General features: G+C 39.7%; 2 protein-coding genes across 7 annotated transcripts in view; one reads left to right on the forward strand and one right to left on the reverse strand.

The window, feature by feature from the left end:
• Positions 1–15,516, forward strand: part of SETDB2 (SET domain bifurcated histone lysine methyltransferase 2) — a 78,573-nt gene extending 63,057 nt beyond the window's left edge. The window contains exons 13-21 of the mRNA XM_081045870.1: positions 179–286; positions 5,846–5,976; positions 7,235–7,278; positions 7,461–7,532; positions 9,209–9,261; positions 9,925–9,991; positions 10,615–10,746; positions 11,782–11,853; positions 14,011–15,516. Of these exons, the coding sequence (XP_080901996.1) occupies positions 179–286; positions 5,846–5,976; positions 7,235–7,278; positions 7,461–7,532; positions 9,209–9,261; positions 9,925–9,991; positions 10,615–10,746; positions 11,782–11,853; positions 14,011–14,165 (834 nt within the window). The 3' untranslated portion in view covers positions 14,166–15,516. The remainder of the gene's footprint in view (positions 1–178; positions 287–5,845; positions 5,977–7,234; positions 7,279–7,460; positions 7,533–9,208; positions 9,262–9,924; positions 9,992–10,614; positions 10,747–11,781; positions 11,854–14,010) is intronic.
• RCBTB1 (RCC1 and BTB domain containing protein 1) overlaps positions 15,512–19,601 on the reverse strand; it is an 80,319-nt gene continuing 76,229 nt past the window's right edge. For 5 of the 6 annotated variants that reach the window (XM_081045874.1, XM_081045872.1, XM_081045871.1 and 2 more), the window contains one exon: positions 15,512–19,178. In XM_081045874.1, the coding sequence (XP_080902000.1) occupies positions 19,038–19,178 (141 nt within the window). In that variant the 3' untranslated portion in view covers positions 15,512–19,037. The remainder of the gene's footprint in view (positions 19,179–19,601) is intronic. The other variant, XM_081045877.1, reaches the window with a different exon arrangement.

The raw sequence follows: 19,601 nt of genomic DNA on the forward strand, positions 1-19,601 counted from the left end.
ACTTCCAAAGAAAAGTAGGGTGGCTTGTGATCTGCTCACACAGCCCACGAGGTGGTCACTGTTCTCTCCCCAATCCATCTTCCACTCCTGTTGAGTCCTTTTGGGTACCATTTTCTGACTTGCACCTTTCAGCAGTACTTTGTGCATACTCTGCGTTTTTTCTTTTCCCAATCTGCAGCTGTATTCTTCAGCACTTGTGGAATGTGAAGATCATGATCCATATAATTACGATAGAAATTTTGATGTGGAAACAGTAAAGAAAGAAATCTTTAGAGGGCGGAGGTTGGTAAGTATAAATGATTTTATTACTCATACAAGACAAACAGAGCCTCAGGGAATGCCTTCAAAAGAAAAGTCTATTGACTAAGAAACCAGGGACAGAGATGCCGTGTGGAGAGCTGAAGGAAGTAGGACCTGTATTGGAAACTCAGATTTGACTGAACATTTACTATTTTAAAGTAAACTACAACATTCTTCATCAGCAAAGTAGACATGAGTTAGAATTCTTTGGGCTTTACGTAGAAGTTAAACTGGCTTTAACAAAAAAGATGCTTATTTTCTCACTTAGCCAGAGGAAAACCTGGCTTCAAAGTGGGTTGATTCATTGCCCCAGTGATGCCATCGGGGGCTCATCATCCTCTCTGCTCTCCTACCCACAAAATCAGCTGGTCTCTTGTGGTCACAGGGTGGCTGCAGGCAGCACTGGAAATATCAGGCTTTCTTGTTTTCTGTCAAGGGCAAGAGAATGTTTGTCCCCAAGCATGGAATGAGTGCCTTCGGAGAGTTTAATTGGGCCACAGCCTTCTTCCTGCACCGATTGCTAGAGGTGACCATAACCATTCAGGATGTCCCCTCGGAGCTGGGGTCAGCCCCCCATGGGAAGGGAGATTGCTCCGTGGTTACCCTGCCGGTCCGGTACATTCCACTTCCTCTGTGAAAGGCCCTTCCCGGCTTAACCAGCAGTACAGCAGGCGTGAGCCCCTGAAGCCCTGACCACCAGCTCTGTAAGGTTAATGACCTGTGACAGACAGTTATTTAGTCCTGCAAGGTGTCAGCACATGCAGGGGCAGTGTCTGCACAGCCCGGCGTGCTTAGAGAGGGGTCAGCACTGGCCACTCAGCACCAGGCGCCTCACTGCCGCTGCGCTCAGGAATGCTTCCGAGCAGCTGAAAATGAAGATGAGGAAGGGGGAATTCCAGAGACGGCACAGGATACGCAAAAGCATGGAAGGCAAGCGCAACGTGACATGTAACTGTAAACCTGTGACTCTCCATTCTCTTTACTGAATTCATGGCACGCCATAGGCTGTACCAGAATGCATGAAACCATTCCCTTGTTGTCAGATAATGAGTTGATTCTGGTTTTCCACTGTAACAACTAACGCCACAGTAAACATCTTTGTACATATGTCCCTGTGTACTTGTTTGAGTCATGCTGTAGACCGTTTTCCTATAAGTGGAATGGCTGAGTCAAAGAGAATTCTCTTTAAAATTTTTGAAGCATGCTGACACACTGTCCTCCCAGAAAGGTTGTACCACTTTCTACTTCTGTGCATAGTGGGTGAAAGAGCCCTTTCCCTAGCTCTTGACAAAAATGAGTATCACAAGCTTGTTAATTTTTGCCAGTCTGAAAGAAAGTTTTATTTTGCATTTCCCGGATCAGGGGAGAGGATGAACATTATTTCTCTTTCGGCATCTCCCACGTCTCAGCTCACCCCGCGCCCACAGGTCTCCAGCGACCCTTTCATAGTCAGCGGCCCCACCTCACAAACGTGGTTCAGCGTTGTAGTCACTCTCTTCCAAAACCTGGACTCCCCCAATACCACCCACACGTACCATTTCCTTACTCACCTAGCCGAGCCCTACCCTGGTGAAACACATCTGTCTGCAGTCTGCATATGCTGAGTAGCACCCACACTTGAATGAAAAACCCACAAATGTGCTGACTGACTTAGATTCATGGCCACAGACCTCAAATGGACCCTCAATACTTCACCCTCTACCCTCCACATTTACTGCTTCAATACTTCATTCACCCTCTACCCTCCATATTTACATATATGCTCATCTGGCTTTAAAACCTCTCCCCTCCCCAGCTTCCCGTCCCCAAGTTAATGACCACACCTGATGTCTTTTTTTTTTTTTTTATCAACTTTACTTTTTAGAGCAGTTTTAGGTTCACAGAAAAATTGAGGGGAAGGTCCAGAGCTTTCCCATGTATCCCCTGCCCCCTCCCACCCCACGCTCAGCCTCCTCCACTAACATCCCACATCCAGGGTACATTTGTGACAAAGTGGTGACCTACAGTGACGGATCACAAACACCCAAAGTTCACAGTGTACATAAGGGTTGATTCTTGGGGTTGTACCTACATTTCTTTACCTGATTTTTACTGAGAAAATGGAATCCATTACATAGGAACTTCTCCTATCCAAACCACCAGTCGCCTACCTCTGTCTCAGTACGCCTCGCTCCTTCAAAGTAACCCTTCTCATGGACTTTGCAGCCTGTTCCGTCCCCTCCTTCAGGACAAGGCTCTAGCATTTCTGTCCTCTTCACATCAGTATCCCCCTTTCTTTTTTGGGGGGTGGAGGGGAACAGGACTTTATTGGGGAACAGTGTGTACTTCCAGGCGTTTTTTCCAAGTCAAGTTGTCCTTTCAGTCTTAGTTGTGGAGGGCGCAGCTCAGCTCCAGGTCCAATTGCCATTGCTAGTTGCAGGGGGCACAGCCCACCATCCCTTGTGGGACTTGAAGCGAGCCGGCAACCTTGTGGTTAAGAAGACATGATCCAACCAACTGAGCCATCTGGGAGCTCAGCGGCAGCTCAGCTCAAGGTGCCCTGTTCAATCTTAGTTGCAGGGGGTGCAGCCCACCATCCCTTGCGGGACTCGAGGAATGGAACCGGCAGCCTTGTGGTTGAGAGCCCACTGGCCCATGTCGGAATCGATCTGGCAGCCTTCGGAGTTAGGAGCACGGAGCTCTAACCGCCTGAGCCACTGGGCCGGGTCGCCCCCCAGCCCCTTTCTATTATATTATTCCCTTCAGCGTGTGAACATGATCAACTGATCATGTCATCTTAAAAAAACAAAGCCTTCCCTTATACACAAAAAACTGGTCAAATACAAAGTCACTTCTCTGTTCTTCGTTGACCTTTCAGCAGTATTCATCACACAGTTGTCTGTGTGCCGTGTGTCTTAAAGCACTTTCTTCTTTTGACTTCCTGGACATACTCTGCTAATGTATCTCTTCCCTTTCTGGCTGCTGCTTCCCAGACACATTGGCTGTTTTTCCCCTTCTGCTCAACCTCTAAAGTTTGGAGGTCCCAGCACTCTGGCCTAGGCTCCTCTTTCAGTCAGAACAGCCTTTCTACATGGCCTCACCCAGTTCTCATGGCTCCAATACATACTTAGGCCAATGACTCATGTCTCCAGCCCTGACGACCAACCTGACATGTCCATGGATATCTAATAGCATCTCATGTTAAACTGGCCAAAAAGGAACACAGTTCCATCCCCTACACACACGTATATATACTCCATGCAAACCTGTTCACTAATAAACAGCACATCATCCATCCATCATTATCTCCTCATCAACCTCCTAGCCCAGCACCGAGGCTACTAGTGCCACCATGCAGACCTTCCATCCTCCACTTCTCCCTCTGTATCCACGGAAGGAAGTCACTGGTGTCCCTAATTGGATGGTTGCTGAACACTCCTGAGATTTGTCCGGCTTTCTCTCCTGTCCATCCCTACCCCAGCCCGTTCTCCACACAGCAGCCAGAATAGCGTCCTAAAACTATCACTCAGTTTATGTTCCCCTTGCATGTGGATAAAACCCCAACTCCTTACTCTGGCCCACAAGCCCTACATGATGAAGCCCTTACTACCCCTGGCCCTCTTCTCTGGTCCAACAACTCTAGCCCGACCCCGACCCTCCTTGTCCTTCAGGTAAACTGGCCAACGGGGAAGCTCATTCTCCCTGCCAGAACATAAGGTCTTCTGCTGACAGTATTCTTCCTCCCTGCTTTTTTGTGTGCTAGGAGCTCTTATTATTCATAGCAAAGCTTCTATATCACCTCCTCAGAGAGGCCTTTACGCGATCTGAAGTAGAGATCCAGTGACACTGTTACTTTGCCTTATGTGAATTCTCTAGAAAGCATCTATCACTCTGTCCACTACAGTGTTAAGCTCACGGCCGGTACCTTATCCACTCGCTTCCCCCATCCCCCACAGTGCCTGCCACACCACAGCTACTCAGTAGTTTTTAAATGAATGAATGTTTATTCCCCATTTGTACTTCTCTGATTTGCTGGTTCCCATGTTTCCCTGCGTTATCAAGGACTTAACCTGCTATCACATATGCAGCAAATATTTTCTTTCAGTCTTCTCCTGTATACTTTTTTTTTTTTTTGGTCTATTTAAGAGGCTTTAAAGATTGACAATATTTTTGCAATGCACTTTATGAATATAAGTATATCCATAACAAAGAGAGAAAACCATTGAATGAGTAGACACAATGACATTTTGAGCATTTTCTTGATTTACAAAAGTATGACTAATTTTTGTTTTTCACTAAATGAATACAATCACTGTAAAAATATATGTGTGTATACTCACACACACAGTACAGAAATATTCCAAAGTGGCAAAGTGGATTTGTTTCATTATTTCTATTTTTTAAAAGTTTTTGTGAAGGACTTCTGCTAATACTTATTTGCTCTAGTGTATTAGTCCAATAGTGTTTGCATGTGAATGTCTCCTGTATACTTTTTAATGGTACCTGTCACCATAAACATGGAAGTTTAAGTTTTTTATATAGTCAGATCTGTCAGTCCTTTTCATTGTGGCTTTTGGGTTTCCTGCCATGCTTAGGATGCCTTTGTCAATATCATACTTTCTTTATCCAATATTTTCTAATTTTTACGATTTTTTAAAATACAGGTATAGCTCTGATCCATGTGGAATTTATTTGGGAATATATTGTGAGGTAGGGACCTAACTTTTTTCCTGCACATATAGCCAAGAGACCCCCGAAATTAAATGATCATTGTTTTATGCTGTTTTTTAAGTTCTATCTTTATCATAAATCTAATTTCTCACCCATATTTGAATTTTCTTTATTTATGTGGCTGCTTGTGCCTACCTCAGGATACTGTGTGAGCTAGCTCCTGTTTTGCAAGGTGGTTTCATTGTGCTTCCACTTCATACAGCCTCAGTCATGGGCTAAACAAACCAGTTAGGTTTCTGTGGCCACCTACTATCCTCCCAGCCATTTCTATACCACCGTCATATATAAAATACCAGATTGATAAGCTAAGATATAAAAGCAAGAGAGCAAATGAATTCAACTAAGTAAAAGCTTATTACTCAGGATTTTTTTCTCTTTCATTTAAAATGTTGGGCCTTACTACATAGATTCCAGAGAGGTTTCACTTCCTTTACTCTCCATCGTCCTCAGTAGTAAGCGTGTAAGACAGGCGTTGTTACCTGCAGGGAGGAGAGAGGAAGTGACTGGCTAGAGCTCACAGGCTCAATGTTCCTAACAGGACCCCATGCCTACACCTGGACAATTTTGCCAACCCTGCTTTTCAGAAATCTCTTTTAAAAGAGAGATTTTTTTTCCCCAAGAAAAAGTTTTCTGCTTTTAATCAGATCATTACAAAACTGTCCGTGTGAAGCATTCTAGTTATCTGAATGGCCAAAGTTTACAGTACCTGATGTTTGTAGCAGGGGACATTAGGTCCGCTGGCCTAAAAATAACATTTAATGAGATGTTTAACTTTAAATTTTAACAAAGATTATGAAAAACAGGTGATTACTCAGTAAAACCTATTCTTCTGCAGAAATGCGCATTTTGTGGTAAAAGAGGAGCCACCGTGGGATGTGATGAAAAAGCCTGTACCAGGACGTACCACTTTTTCTGTGCCAAGAATGACAATGCAGTTCTACACTCTGGATCTGGAGGAATTTATAAGTATTTAATAAAACAGTTTTAAAGCCACATTTTGGGGAACTGGAATAAGGGATGGTTAGATTAAGGCAAGGAGATTTTTAAAGCTAATTTTAGGCAGATGGTTTCCAAGTAAGAACTTGGTTTGGGGATGCTCAGTTGAGAACCAGACTTCACAACCAAATATCAAAGGAAGAAAATAAGTAGGGTTGGTTGTGTTTTTGGTTGTAGTCTTCCTACATCCTTTCTTTCCTGGTAGAAAGCATTGATCGTCATAGTGGCATGAGTGACCTAATGGGTAGCCAGTTCACATTTAGGCTTTTCCACAGACAGGAAAGGAGCCTTACTTGTTAGTCACAGGTCCACAGTGTATCCACCTTGTCTGCTGAATGAATGTCTTTTCCCACCACTGTGACCACCATCTTACCTAGAAATAGCTTCTAAAGATAATAAAGAAACCATGCAGCGAATACGGTAATCAATCATTAAGTCCTTAAAGAAACATATCTTGTTTGTCTTGCCTTTGGCTTTTAAATCTTGCTTTATGTATTTTGGTAAGTCTTCAATGTTAATTTTGACCTAATAAGGAGTATTTCAAGTCCAATAGAATTATATTTGCTTTATCCAGGAAGAAACTTGAGCTTCCTTGTGATGAAAGGTTTCAGTTCAGTTAAATAATTACACAATTTAGTCGGGAAAAAGTCAATAAGCCAGTTGTTAACTGAATTGATTCAGGTCACGCTAACTCTTTTTTGGTATGTAGACACAGTCTAAAATATGTCATATAAAGTTAAAGAAAAAAATCCACCGTAAAAACATTTTTGACCTGTTTCAAGTTATGAAATGAAATAAAAAAAGAGAATGATAGTCCTGGGGGTTGGGGGGGGGAACCTCTGCAGCTGAGATATCCCTCCTGATTCTCAACCACCACACGCAGGGGTGGGGTCGGCCCGTTTTGTTTTCCATCCCTCCTACCAGTGTCAATGTGGCCCATTTCTATCCTTAGATCTAGAAGTTCCAGTCAACTAGCCTTCAGGTGATTGTCAAGGGGAGTGGTTCTACAATTTAGTTGCAGTTTTTATGTGGTCATGGGAGGAGGCTAGTACAGCAGTTATCTACGCCACCATCTTGACCAGAAGTCTCAAGCAGCATGTTTAACAAGTTTAAGGAGAAGCCATCATGAAAAATAGTTTAGTTCCTTTTTAAATCACAAGAAACTAGGCACAGAATTTGAAAAGTGTAAGTAAAGAGTTAACAATTCTCTAAAATTGCATGTTTTCAGCGTGCTTTGCCAACAACATGCCCCACCGAAAGACACTCAAATTGGTAAGTCTCTAAAATTTCGTATTGCGGGTTTAAGGAAAGGTAAACATTTAGGTAAGACATGGAATAACAGTCTGCTTTACTACACTCAAAATACAAATTTCTGAGTTAAAATTTTACATACTTATAAAATTGTCAGTTTCTTTGTGCAGTGTGTAATATACTAACTTTTCTTCGTGAACTAGAGCTACACTCAGTCAAGCATCTGCCTCGTGTCTTCCATCCTCACAACAGTCAGAAGATTACCCCAAGACAAGGTATAAAAAGCTTTGACTTTTGTGACTGCTTCTCCGAATTCTAAAAGAATATCAGAAAAGTGCTGCATAGTCCCTGAATGAAATTTTCCTAAGAATGCATGGTTAGCATTTCAGTTCCAATTAAGGATAATTGTATTCCAGCTAACTGGAGTGGTGGGATGTACATTTCATTCACAAATAGCCTCCGTGTACTGTTGGTGAACAGCAGTGTATTACAGGTACTAAACCTGGAGTCAGGACCTCTTTGGAAAACACTCAATTCTGTGTCATGCCAAGTGCACTTTGTAGTGGTAAACAGTACTCTCTAAACAATATTGTTACACTAATTTTTCAGTCATCACCCCCCCCTTTTTTTGATAACAGGTAGATGTTTGGGGGAAGAATAATAAGAAATCCTAAAATCACATGCTTTGGAAATATGTGTTGCTAGTAGGGATTTATATGCCTCATGCATAGTAAGCATTGGTCACAGCTTAGGTCCTACTGAGGACGGACGAGGAGGGACATAAATTACACTTTGTAGGAATAATTGGGTATGCATAAAAGAAGCCATTCAAAACTATAATAAATGCCATTCCAAGGCAATATCCTTTTTTTAACTTTGAGGGGGTTTTTTGGCTGAAAACATTACCCTTTTAACTTACCAGGAAATTTTATCAGGAAATAATACAAAAAACATTGTCAACCAGTGTTTATTGACAGGGAAAGATAACAATAATGTATTAGTTTAAAAAAGCAGATTATAACACTTTCTGCAATGAATCCTCTCCCTGAAGGAAACCATAGTTTCTTTTGGATTCTTCCAAACATTTTTTGTGTATACAAACATACCTACTATTGCGCTTTGCTTTTCTCACTTAATATATCCTAGAGATCCTTCCTTATCAGCACAAGTAGGTCTACCTCACTTTTAAAAGACTGCATAATAGTCTGTTGTGTATAGTATTCAGTTCTATTGCTGAACCACAGTTGAACTAGTCTCTGCATGATGGACATTTAAGTTATTTCCAGTTTTTTCTATCATGTTTAATACTGTAGTTAACATTTTTCTCCATTCAACATTGTGCCTTTATGCAACTATATTATTAGGAAAACTTCCTATAAGTAGATTATTGGATCAAAGAGTATAAACAGTGGAACTTTGGATAAATACTGGCTAATTATCCAGTTATATTTGGAGGCTAATTATCCTCCAAAGAGGTTGCACCAGCAGTATACAATTACCCAAATCCTTTCAAATGGTATATATTAAGCACCTTCATCTTTGTCAGTCCGATAGGTGAAAAAATCTATTTCTGTATTACTTTGCATACCTTTACTTATGAGTGAAATTGAATGTATTCCCCTATCTTTTGATCAATTATATTTTGTTTCCTGTCACCCAATCTGTTGTGTGTTTTTTTCTATTTAATGAACCCTCTCCCCAAAGGGTTCCCATTTGCCCATTTTTCTACTCAATTGTCTTTTTCATATTGATTTATAAGATCTTTTTATATTTTTTAAGTTGGCCTTTTATCATGTATTGCAAACACTTAATCTAAGTTTGCCATATCTTTTGACTTTGTAATAACTTTTGGCATATAAGAATTGTATATTTTATGTAGTCAAGCATTGGTCTTCCCTGTTATGGATTCCAGTTTCTACATGATTTATATTTTCAATTCATTTTTCACCAGTGAAAAGAAAAAGGGGAAGGAAGAAAGGTACCTCATCAGCTTTGCAAGTGCAGGTATTTTGTCTTAATTTTATCATAGCTTTAAGTTTATTCATACAAAGTCCTCATTTTAACCATTCTGAATTTCAGGTGTAATGATGATAGAACCACAGCGAAATGGATATTAAAGAGAGGGTAGATGTGTCTTGGGTATCCAAGCACATGATTCAGGAGGTGACATTCCCACAGCTCCTAACACACATCCCCTGTTACCAAACTAGTGGGAGGAATCTGAGCCCACAGGGAGCTTGTGGTCTTAAAATGGACAGAGGTGCAGTTGAGCGTCCTCACCTAGCCAAGTATTTCCCAGCTGCGTGATCCGTACGTGACTTAATTTGTAACTCTTATAATTTTCTGGATCACTGCTATGTGGAAAGCGTATGAAAACATTTTAAGGATTTGAAACAGCTTTTTACCTATCAGCTCAATAAGCTAAATGAGTATGAGCCAGCGACCCTCACCTTTTACTGTTTTATACAAGAGGTGCTTGTCACACCTCTTGATGTTTTGTTACACAAACCAAAATATATTTAATGTTTACATTTACAGATGAATATGGGGCATTATTTTCACCATAGGCACATCACTGAATTATACACAAAAGATTGATTTCCATTTTTTGCAATATTAAATGGCAACAGTAAAATCGGTGTAATCTTGATTTTTCTCCCCTTCTAGCAACGTGAACGAATGACATTAAATACATCCATAAAACAAATGAAGGAAAAGGATGGCAGACATACAGGTTTGCTATAAGTTTTGTCTGTAACAAATACGACCTATAGTACCTACAAAAATGATGATCCATGTATTTCAAAGTCGCTATCCCACTTCGTTCTTCTAGCTTTGTAATAACTAATTATAAAACTTTTTTATCATAACTACTCTGTCATAACTACAGCAGATCAAAATAACTTAGGTTGGGATGGTTCAAGCTCTTCAGTATTAAGAATGGACACACTGCTTGATACAGAAGCCAGGGTTGCCTGAGCTCACACTGTGTAACTGAAGCCAGTGACTGTAGCTTTCTCTTCTTTAAGGGTAGACATTCCATAACAACACACAGTACCTTCCTGACAGAAAAAAGTAACAGAAGTTCTCATCTCATAGATTTGAAGTTAAATTTTAGAGAATTCTCTTGATTTGTATAATCTAAGCAGAGAAGTTTTTCACTTTTTGTAACATTTCATTCATTGCTTCAGCTAGAAAAAGTGAGGTATAATGAAATTACAAGAAATAGAAAAATTAAAGGTGCTGTACGTATTATCTTAACTAATTATGCTCATCCAAGGTCTGAAGTGACCATAAAGTGCTTTATAATAGCTGCCCTAAGAGCATATCCTTCTAAAATGTTTTTCTTCTTTTTAGATGCAGTTGTGAAAGTTGCTTTTCTTAAGAAATGTAAGGAAGCGGGACTTCTTAATGATTTATTTCAAGAAATACTAGACAAACTCCATTTGATTCAGGAAAGACTCATGGATGAGACTGCTTCAGAATCAGGTACTAAAACAGCAAAATTTCTACATAGAGACTTCTCACAGACCTACATGTAAAACAAAACCAAAAAAAAGTACACATTTTCTTTCTGTGATATTTCTTTCTTTTCCTTCTTTATCTCATTCTTTAATAAAAATCCATTGTTCCAGATCTCTCGTCTTTTATAAAATTAGTTAATTTCATAAAAAGTACCGAGGCCCTGAAGGTTTTCATGTATTTTGCAGAGATGCATAACTGAGAGTGACCAGCACGATGGTCAGAACCTAATTCAGTCGCATCCATCCCTCTCCACGCCCCACCCCCACCCCACCCCACAGCTCAGCACTCTTGTTGCTAAGATCTCAGAATGGCGTTCTATTAGTTTTGATTTGACTCAAATTCTGTTCCTTAATAAGCCACGTGTTTGTTTGTTTGTATTGTTCAAGTTTCAAGTAATTTTAATGTTCTGATAGATGTTTGCTTAGTTAAATGTGACCTTTCATTAGGAGCTCTTCAGGGAGCTGAAGTTCCATTCATATGTGCAGGTAGATAAGCATTTAGCCTTCTTATAACCTAGTCTATGAGCTTAAAACCTGGATTATAAATATAGCTATTTTACAAGGAAAAGCTTGACAGTTTATACTTCAGACAAAATATAAAATAGATGCTTATTTGAAGGGGATTATTCTCTATAGGTCAAGATCAAAAAATGAAATTAAGAGCAAACATTTCTAAAAGCTCTTTCATTGCATTCTCATTTATTCTTTTGTCTAGACCAAACACTTCTCAAACTTGAGCAGACCCCTCAGAATCATCTGGAGGGCTTGTTAAATCACAGATAGCTGGGCCTCGCCCCTGGTGGGTCTCATTCACTAGAGGTGCCAAGAATTTGCATTTCAAACAGGTTCCCAGGTCAGGCGGCTGCGGCTGCAGTCTACCACTCAAGTTCTACAGAAGATGACTGCTCTGCCTACTTTTCCTTATTTTGGGTTATTTTGGGAGGTGTTTCTGCCTATGTAATTATTTAAATTAAAACTGAAAATGTTTTTCTCCCTCCAGACTATGAAGAAATTGGGACTTCACTTTTTGACTGTAGATTGTTTGAAGACACATTTGTACATTTTCAAGCAGGTATAAGAGTTATAACCAAGCAGCAAAGTTTATATTTATCATAGATACGGAAATAATATACTACTACTCAGGTGATAAAAATCGTATTTCAGGATAACGTTCATTGTTTTATTAAATGAAAAAGCTCACTACAAAATATCACCCCTCACACACAGAAGACAAAATGTGTGAAATACACAAAGACACATATGTACACAAAAACACCGCACCCAAATGGAAACAGTACTTTTCTGTAGATGGTTGGATTATAGTGATTTCCTTTGTTTTCAGTGCTGCATTGTACTTTCCACAGTTTCTAACATACACGTAATACTTTGTGTAGAAACAACAAAAAATTGATTGCAAAGTGGGAGTATCTGGACACTGTGTTTGGGACTTGGCAGGAACAGCTGAGGCTTCCTTCGGCCTCAGCTCTCAGGCAGCCAGGCTCCAACAGCTGTGCTGCCGTGTCTCCCTCTCAGACTTGCTGTGATGTATACAAATCAATTCTTCCAACTTCTCCTTTAGATCTGGGGGGTGGGGTTGGGATTGTAACTGATTGACTCTAAAGTTCACCAGTAAACAAATGAGCTACAATAGCCAATACATTTTTCAAAAAGAAGAAAACTTGGGGGGAGGGAGGGCAGAGACTTAACCTTTCTATAAAATATCAACCATTTACGGAGTCGGTCCTTTCACCCTTGTTTAAGACGCCTTCAAAAATGGCTAAATTTCCACTTGTGAGTCTGATCTAACTTGTCAGTCAGGGCTGCCCCGCACAGCGGGACGGGCTGTGCGCCCCACACACTCCTTTTCCAGGGATGTGTCTGTCTGGCCAGCAGATGGTGTCAGGACAATAGGTTGTCCCTGTGGAGAAAATACTAGTCCATTACCCTGTCTTCATATACAAAGCTTTTCTCAGGTTTGTTTTCAAATTACACGTTTCTATTTGAATTTTGTATTACATTTATAATCAGCAGAAAAAATATTTTGTTAAATCTACCAAAAATAGTATCTTTTAACAGTCTCTTGAGAGTGTCTGCATACTGCTACAGGGAATATCCATGTTTTGTTTTGTTTTGTTTTGTTTTTTTAAAGCAGGCTTTAAAATCTGTTTTTCTAAAAGCTGTATTTTGTATTTTCATCTGTGTTTATTTTTCTTTCATATAAAAATTATGTTTGGAACATGTCACATGTCACTACTGGGGTGGATGGCAGCATATAGATTACAGAGTAGTATTAGGGACACCAGGAGGTGACACTATTTGGAATCTCATGAGAAACTGCTGTGTTTCCCTGAAAATAAGACCTAACTGGAAAATAAGCACTAGCATGATTTTTCAGGATGACGTACCCTGAACATAAGCCCTAATGCATATTTTGGAACAAAAATTAATATAAGACTCAGTCTTATTTTCAGGGAAATATGGTAGGGCTTGTTTTGTATTGCAAGCATCCTGAAAAATCATGGTAGGGCTTATTTTCTAGTTACGGCTTATTTTCTGGGAAACACAGTAGTTTAAAAGGCTTAACTTTTGACACACCTAGTGATAAAGGCTCTCTTGCTTAATTTAGCCTTTCTAATGTTCCAGAAAGTTAACTATAGGTATACACAGGTATTCCAAAGAAAGATGATGTATGTCTTAGTATTCTTCAATTTTGAGGTTTTTAAAAAAATGACACTGCCACTGAGTAATAGTTATTTATAAAGCCTAACTAAAGTAGCTTCTTCCTAAGTTTCCACAATAAGCCTTATTTCTAAATAAAATCAAAAGCTTCTATGTAACATTACAAATTGGATGCATTTTTGTGAGTTGCCCGTATCCTTGCAATCCTAACCACATGCTCTCCCATCATCTGTCAACAAATGGACAGTTATACAGTCGCTGCTTTTGAGTTTTCAAAGATACACAAAAGGAACTTTTTCTGTTATAAATGTGTACAAAATCTTAAAGATTTACTGACCAGCTTATGTGCGATAAGTACTAGAAATTCTGTCCTGAATTAGAAGAGGAAGCAGAAGCATAAACAATCAGAGCCGCTCACAAGACCCGCGGCTCTCCTTATTGGGGGCGCAGCTCTGGACACCAGGCACGAGCAAATGAAAGAGGCTAGAAATAGTACATTGTTTATACAACGACTGAATAACTGAAATCATTTTATTTCTCCTTATCATAGCGTTAGAGAATAAAATTCATCAATTTGAAGAAAAGCGGCTGCAGCTGAAGGAAGAAATTGAGCTACTTCAGGACTTAAAACAAACTTTGTGCTCTGTTCAAGAAAATAGAGACCTTAGTTCAAGTTCTACTTCAGTATCTTCTCTATCTCCTTAAGAATTACCATTTCATAAGCCAGGAATCCGGCATACTTGTGAGCAGGCTGAAAACTGGAGAGCCAGCCTGTGACAGCCCCAAATCTCATGTCTCCGGTGGGCAAACTTCAGTCCTCACCGGCTCTTACCTGTCCATACCTAACAGGGTGTGTACTGCCTCCCTCTTATTATCTCACTTCTACCTCTCCGCTGATAAAATGTTTCTCAGGTTATACTTGAGTAAATTGGATCATGCCTCCTGTCTCTACCACTCTCTATACTAAATCTCTTTCGGTGGCTTCCTGCTGGTACATTGCCTCCCACCCCTGTTCCACTCCAGTGAACTACTTGACTTTCAGTAATACACCAGGTGCTCCTAGCCCCAGGGCCTTTGCATATCCTGTTGTGCTGACTGCTGCTGCAGATCTCATGATACCAGTTCTCCCACTTAGTCCATCTGAGTGTACTCTTCCCTCATTCATATCACTTCCCAGTATAACCCACCACATCCTCCATCACATCATGAGTATAAGCTCCATGAGGGTAGGAACTCACTATTCTTTGCTCACTTAGATATAATCACATTCCCAGCACCTAGCACGTTCAATAAATGTTTGTTGAATAAATGCATAAACTATCATAATCTTTTGAGACTAGTTCCAGCCCATAATGCCTCTTAGATATAATAAATTTGAATGTTCTGCTTTTACTTGGACTAAATTTACCTGTGTTCTTGTCACAAAGTCTGATTTTCAAATTTCTTCTCAGCCACAGCCACCACATGGGCATACATCATCTTCAAAATAAACATTAAAATTTAAAACTGGACTCTCCAAATAAGAACATCAGTGGGAATATATAAGAATGAAAAAATAAGACTTTTCTCAACCTAACAATAAATAATTCAGATTTTTATGGCCCACCACTAGGACCCCTGAAAACCTCATATGCACATTTCTAACTTTTTACCATAGTACCCTGATTTGCACTAATGCTACATTTCATGAGTTTGATCTGAGTCCCCAGCATGGAGTCTGGCATGTGTTAAGTACTCAAAAACTATCTGATGAAGGAAGAATATGTAGATGGATAAAAGAATTGAAGGAAGAATATGTAGATTAAGCATCTTAAGATGCTTAACCATAGAGCTGGGAGGACTATGGGTGGAGCTGGGCCCCTTGTTAACTCTCTAGTCTTGACTTCCTGTTGAACTTTGTGGCAACTTCTGGGGATGAGAATGAAGGGGGAAGGCATGTTGGCCTCTGGACTTTTGCCACATGGGTGGCCGGTTGGGATACTGGGCCAGCAAGTGTGCGTATACACACTCTGCGGCTTTCTTTTTTCTTTTCCCAAATAAACTGTTCTTTTGGTGGATTTTCTGGAGAGTTATTTTTTGCTGGTCAACAAGATGAAAAAGAACGTGTCCCTTCCTGTTGTAACGGCAACTTTAGCCCAGGTCGTTCTTACCTGAGGGACACAATATTAATCGGTGGTTTTCAATGTTGTCTGCACATAAGAATCACCTGGAGGACGACCCGCTGAATAAAGATTTCTCCTGGTTTAGATGATAACTCAGCTTCCTTTGCTGATAGTACATCCCGTAGCAAAGCTTATCTAAGTTAACAGTTTTAATGACATGATCTTTATTAGAAAGGAAACCTTTGTCCCCCACTTTACTTTCAAATTTAACCTGTCACTCATAGGAGGTAATCTGGCACATGCCGCTTGTGTCTGGCAGGGCAGTCGTGAAGTAGGCGAACATACTTGATCGCTTACTACTGAAAAATTATGTAATCTACCCGAGCCTAATTCTGGCCACCTTCTGGTACAAAACATGGGCACTAAAAGAAGTGTGTGTGCAGCACCAGGCATGACGCCTGGCTCCGAGGGCAATAAAGGTTCTCACACACACACTCCCCTTGCCGGCATTTCCTCCTAATAGACCCTGGATTTTCTTCATTCCAATCAAGCAAACTAGCTTCTGGACGCTCCCCAAGGCTCATTAGCTCTCACCTGTGCGTCACTGCTTGTGCCACTCAGCTGCTGTTCTGGAAATGAGCTAAAAGACGCTGTTCTCCCCAACTGCACAAACATCTTCAGATACGCGTCTCATGTTAACTTTTAGGTTTTCTCTCGCTGTCATGAAAAGCTGTTTACAAATATGTTATTGTGCTGTTAATTCCTGAACCTGTCTCTTCTTCTACTAACTTATACATTCCTTGAGGACAGGGACTGTGTCTTTTCTTTCATTTATGGGCGGCCCCAAAGGATCCAGATACATTTTTCTGCTGTGGCAGTTCAATTGTACTATCTTTCAGCAGGAGTAAAATCAAAGGGTGTCTATGCTGTGTGTGTGCGTGTGTGTGTGCGTGTGTGTGTGTGACAGTCCATGGTGGTACCTATTTTTAACCTGATACCTGCTAAGATTCAGTACTGATCTTTTAAAAATTGTTGCAAAATACGCAACAAAATTTACCATGTTAACCATGTTTAAGTGCACGGTTTTACAGCATTAAGTACATTCACACTGTTTTGCTACCATGACCACCGTCCGTCCACAGAACTCTTCTCATCTTGCACTCCCTGGCAACCACCACTGTACTTTCTGTCTCTCTGAATCTGACTACTCTAGACAACTCATATAGTGGAATCATACAGTCTCTGTCCATGTGGAACTGGCTTATTTCACTTAGCATAATGTCTTCAAGGTTCAACCAGTTGTAGCATTTGTCACAATTTCCTTCCTTTTTAAAGCTGCATATTACTGATTTTTGAGGGGGGTAAATAACAACTATGTGTCCGTTTTAACAATTATTTATTAATATATAATTCTAAACATTACATAAATACACCCTATATACTAGAGTATCGAACAATGTTCCAGTAAGACGTTCAAGAGTACATTTAGGGCTATTTTAAGAAATATGAATACTTTGGCTTTCATTATTACCTCAGATGAAAAAAGCAATTCAAATAACAGTTTTCACCTCCTCTATGATTAACAACAAAACCAAGTAGAAAAATAAGTGTATTAAAAAAAAGATACTCAAGTACTTTTTGAAGGATTTATTCCTGTTCTCTTCACTACATACATACTCATACAAATTACTCAGTAATATGAGAAGTGGTTCTTCACCTATATTAGGACCTACTATTTTAATTTGTGCTTTATTTTTTAAGTTTTTTTTTCAAGTAAGAGCAATCGTAAACATACTGAAGGTCTTGTTTTGTCCAGATCGTAAGCCTACAGAACAGTGATTGTTACAAACACTACCCATCATAACTAATAATCAAATGAATGTGCACTTATCAACTGAGTAAGAAAAATTCAATCATGTTGCAGAACTAATTCTTAACCTAATAATCCACTGGGCTTCAATCATTTGTAACATGGAGAAGAAAAGGGGGCTGGGACTTCTAGGTTTGTATATATTCTACCTATCAATGAATCACTGTCAATGGGCCTTTCACACACACTTAAAAACATTGCTAAAAATAGTAGCTACCAAAACTCTTCACCTTCTTGTTAATTTGGCTCTGAAAATGTATTTAGGCTCCAGGTTCAGATGGGAGGACCTTCCAAGCAGGAAACAGAGTTCACTAAGAGAACTCCCACAAATGGAAATGAGTCCCTGGGCCGGAGAGCAGAATAAAACTTTGTTTTTAAAGCATGCTCAACGGAAACACATGATAAAACTCAGAGCTGACCACTCTTACCTTCCAAATCACACTTTATAACCAGACCCCCCAAAACAACCAAGAAAAACCATAATTTTGATCCTTTTTCGAAGTTCAATTGTGCTAAATATTAGACCTACCACAGTTAAAAAGAGAGGAAAATCAAAAATGAAAGCTGGTAAAGTTTCAAATAAGCAAACTGGTGACGGATTTCGCTTAGATAAGACATAAAGTCCTGTAAGAGAGTTGGTTTTAAGAACTATTTTCAGTCAGATGTAGCAGATCTGATGGTTTAGCAGCCATAATTCAGGAAGGCAAGAGTATACTAGATATGTCATTATTTTTCTCTTATGATTAGCATTTATAGGGGAAAAGGTAGAGGGGGCAATTTAAACTTGAGTTTTCAAATTTTATCTTAATAAAACACCATGAGATAATAGTGGAGATTCTAATTTCTCAAATATTCACCTTTGTCCAAACAAAGTTTCTTTCATTATCAAATTTTGCTGGACAGTTCTAAATTGGTACTCTTTGTGTGTTTAAGTCTTAACAGAAATTCTGGCTAACCTAGAAATTTATCTTTACATAATTATCATTTCAATAGATTAACTCATATTAAACTGAATATTATTTTCATACACCATGAAGTTTAAAAAAAGTCCATCAATAGTGCAAACACACAAACAAAAGCCTCAAACAATCTCAACTATTCCTTCACAGTAAGGCAGTTGAACTAGCAACCAATGCAGCACTTCAACAAGCCCCCAAATCAGCAAGTCAGTATCTTTAATTCACGGTGAGGCCGCTAAGTCTACCTCACAATTCACAAACTATCCCAACTCCTAGTGTCAAAAGTGTTGTTGATATGTGAGCCAGGAGAGTCGCCACAAACTTCCCCTTTCCAAGTTCAGAAATTCCTCCAATCAAAAAAACACAAAACACCCCCCCTCCAAAAAACAAAACCCAGCTAAACGTTACCCCTTTTACAATGTTCCAGCCAAACCTACAGTCACTCTTAAAAAATATATTGTTTAAAATAGATTCAGGAAAAGCCGTACATCATTCGCATATTCCTACGCAGAGAACTGTGTCTCACATGTGGAAAAAAACAACCTGATGGTTTTTTTACCTGCAGAATTACATCACCTGTAGCGCACAAAGGACACACCATGACCAAGGCCCCAGAGCAGTCACACAAAACCCAGCAGCCTTGGCTTCAGTTCTTAAAGGCTCCACATTTACTGGCTTTAGCAATGAATTCCTTTAGCAGAGGGCCATCCATTTGCCAAAATGCTGCAGTCTGTGTAACTTCTGTCAAATGATTGATGCAAAACTTAAAGCAGAATTCTTCTAAATCCTGGACACACACAACAAAAATAAAAACAAGAAGAAGCCTTTTTTTATTAACTTTGATAGAATTGCTTCTCTCCAAACCCCTCACCCCAAATCTCTCACCCTCCCCCAGATAGCTGAGGCCAGAAACTTCAAATGAGGCAAACAAGCGCCCACAGGTAGGTGTCAGAAAAACACATACTATTTACTCACAATACAGTAAGAGCAATGGTTCCCCTACCACATCTGACTCTTCAAAACGTACCCACATGCACACACAGTCTATGAGAAGTCTCCTCACGGTTATCACATGGTCTAATCATACTCAAAGACACTTTTAAAAAGCTGAAAGCGACTTTATTTAGTCTACATATGTTTCATCACATTCAAGAAGTCAGAGAAAAGAATTAAGACGTGCATTATTTAGTTTAAGAAAGAGAAGACTAAG

The sequence above is a fragment of the Rhinolophus hipposideros genome (genome assembly GCF_964194185.1).
Source record: "Rhinolophus hipposideros genome assembly, chromosome: 4".
Taxonomy (NCBI): domain Eukaryota; kingdom Metazoa; phylum Chordata; class Mammalia; order Chiroptera; family Rhinolophidae; genus Rhinolophus; species Rhinolophus hipposideros.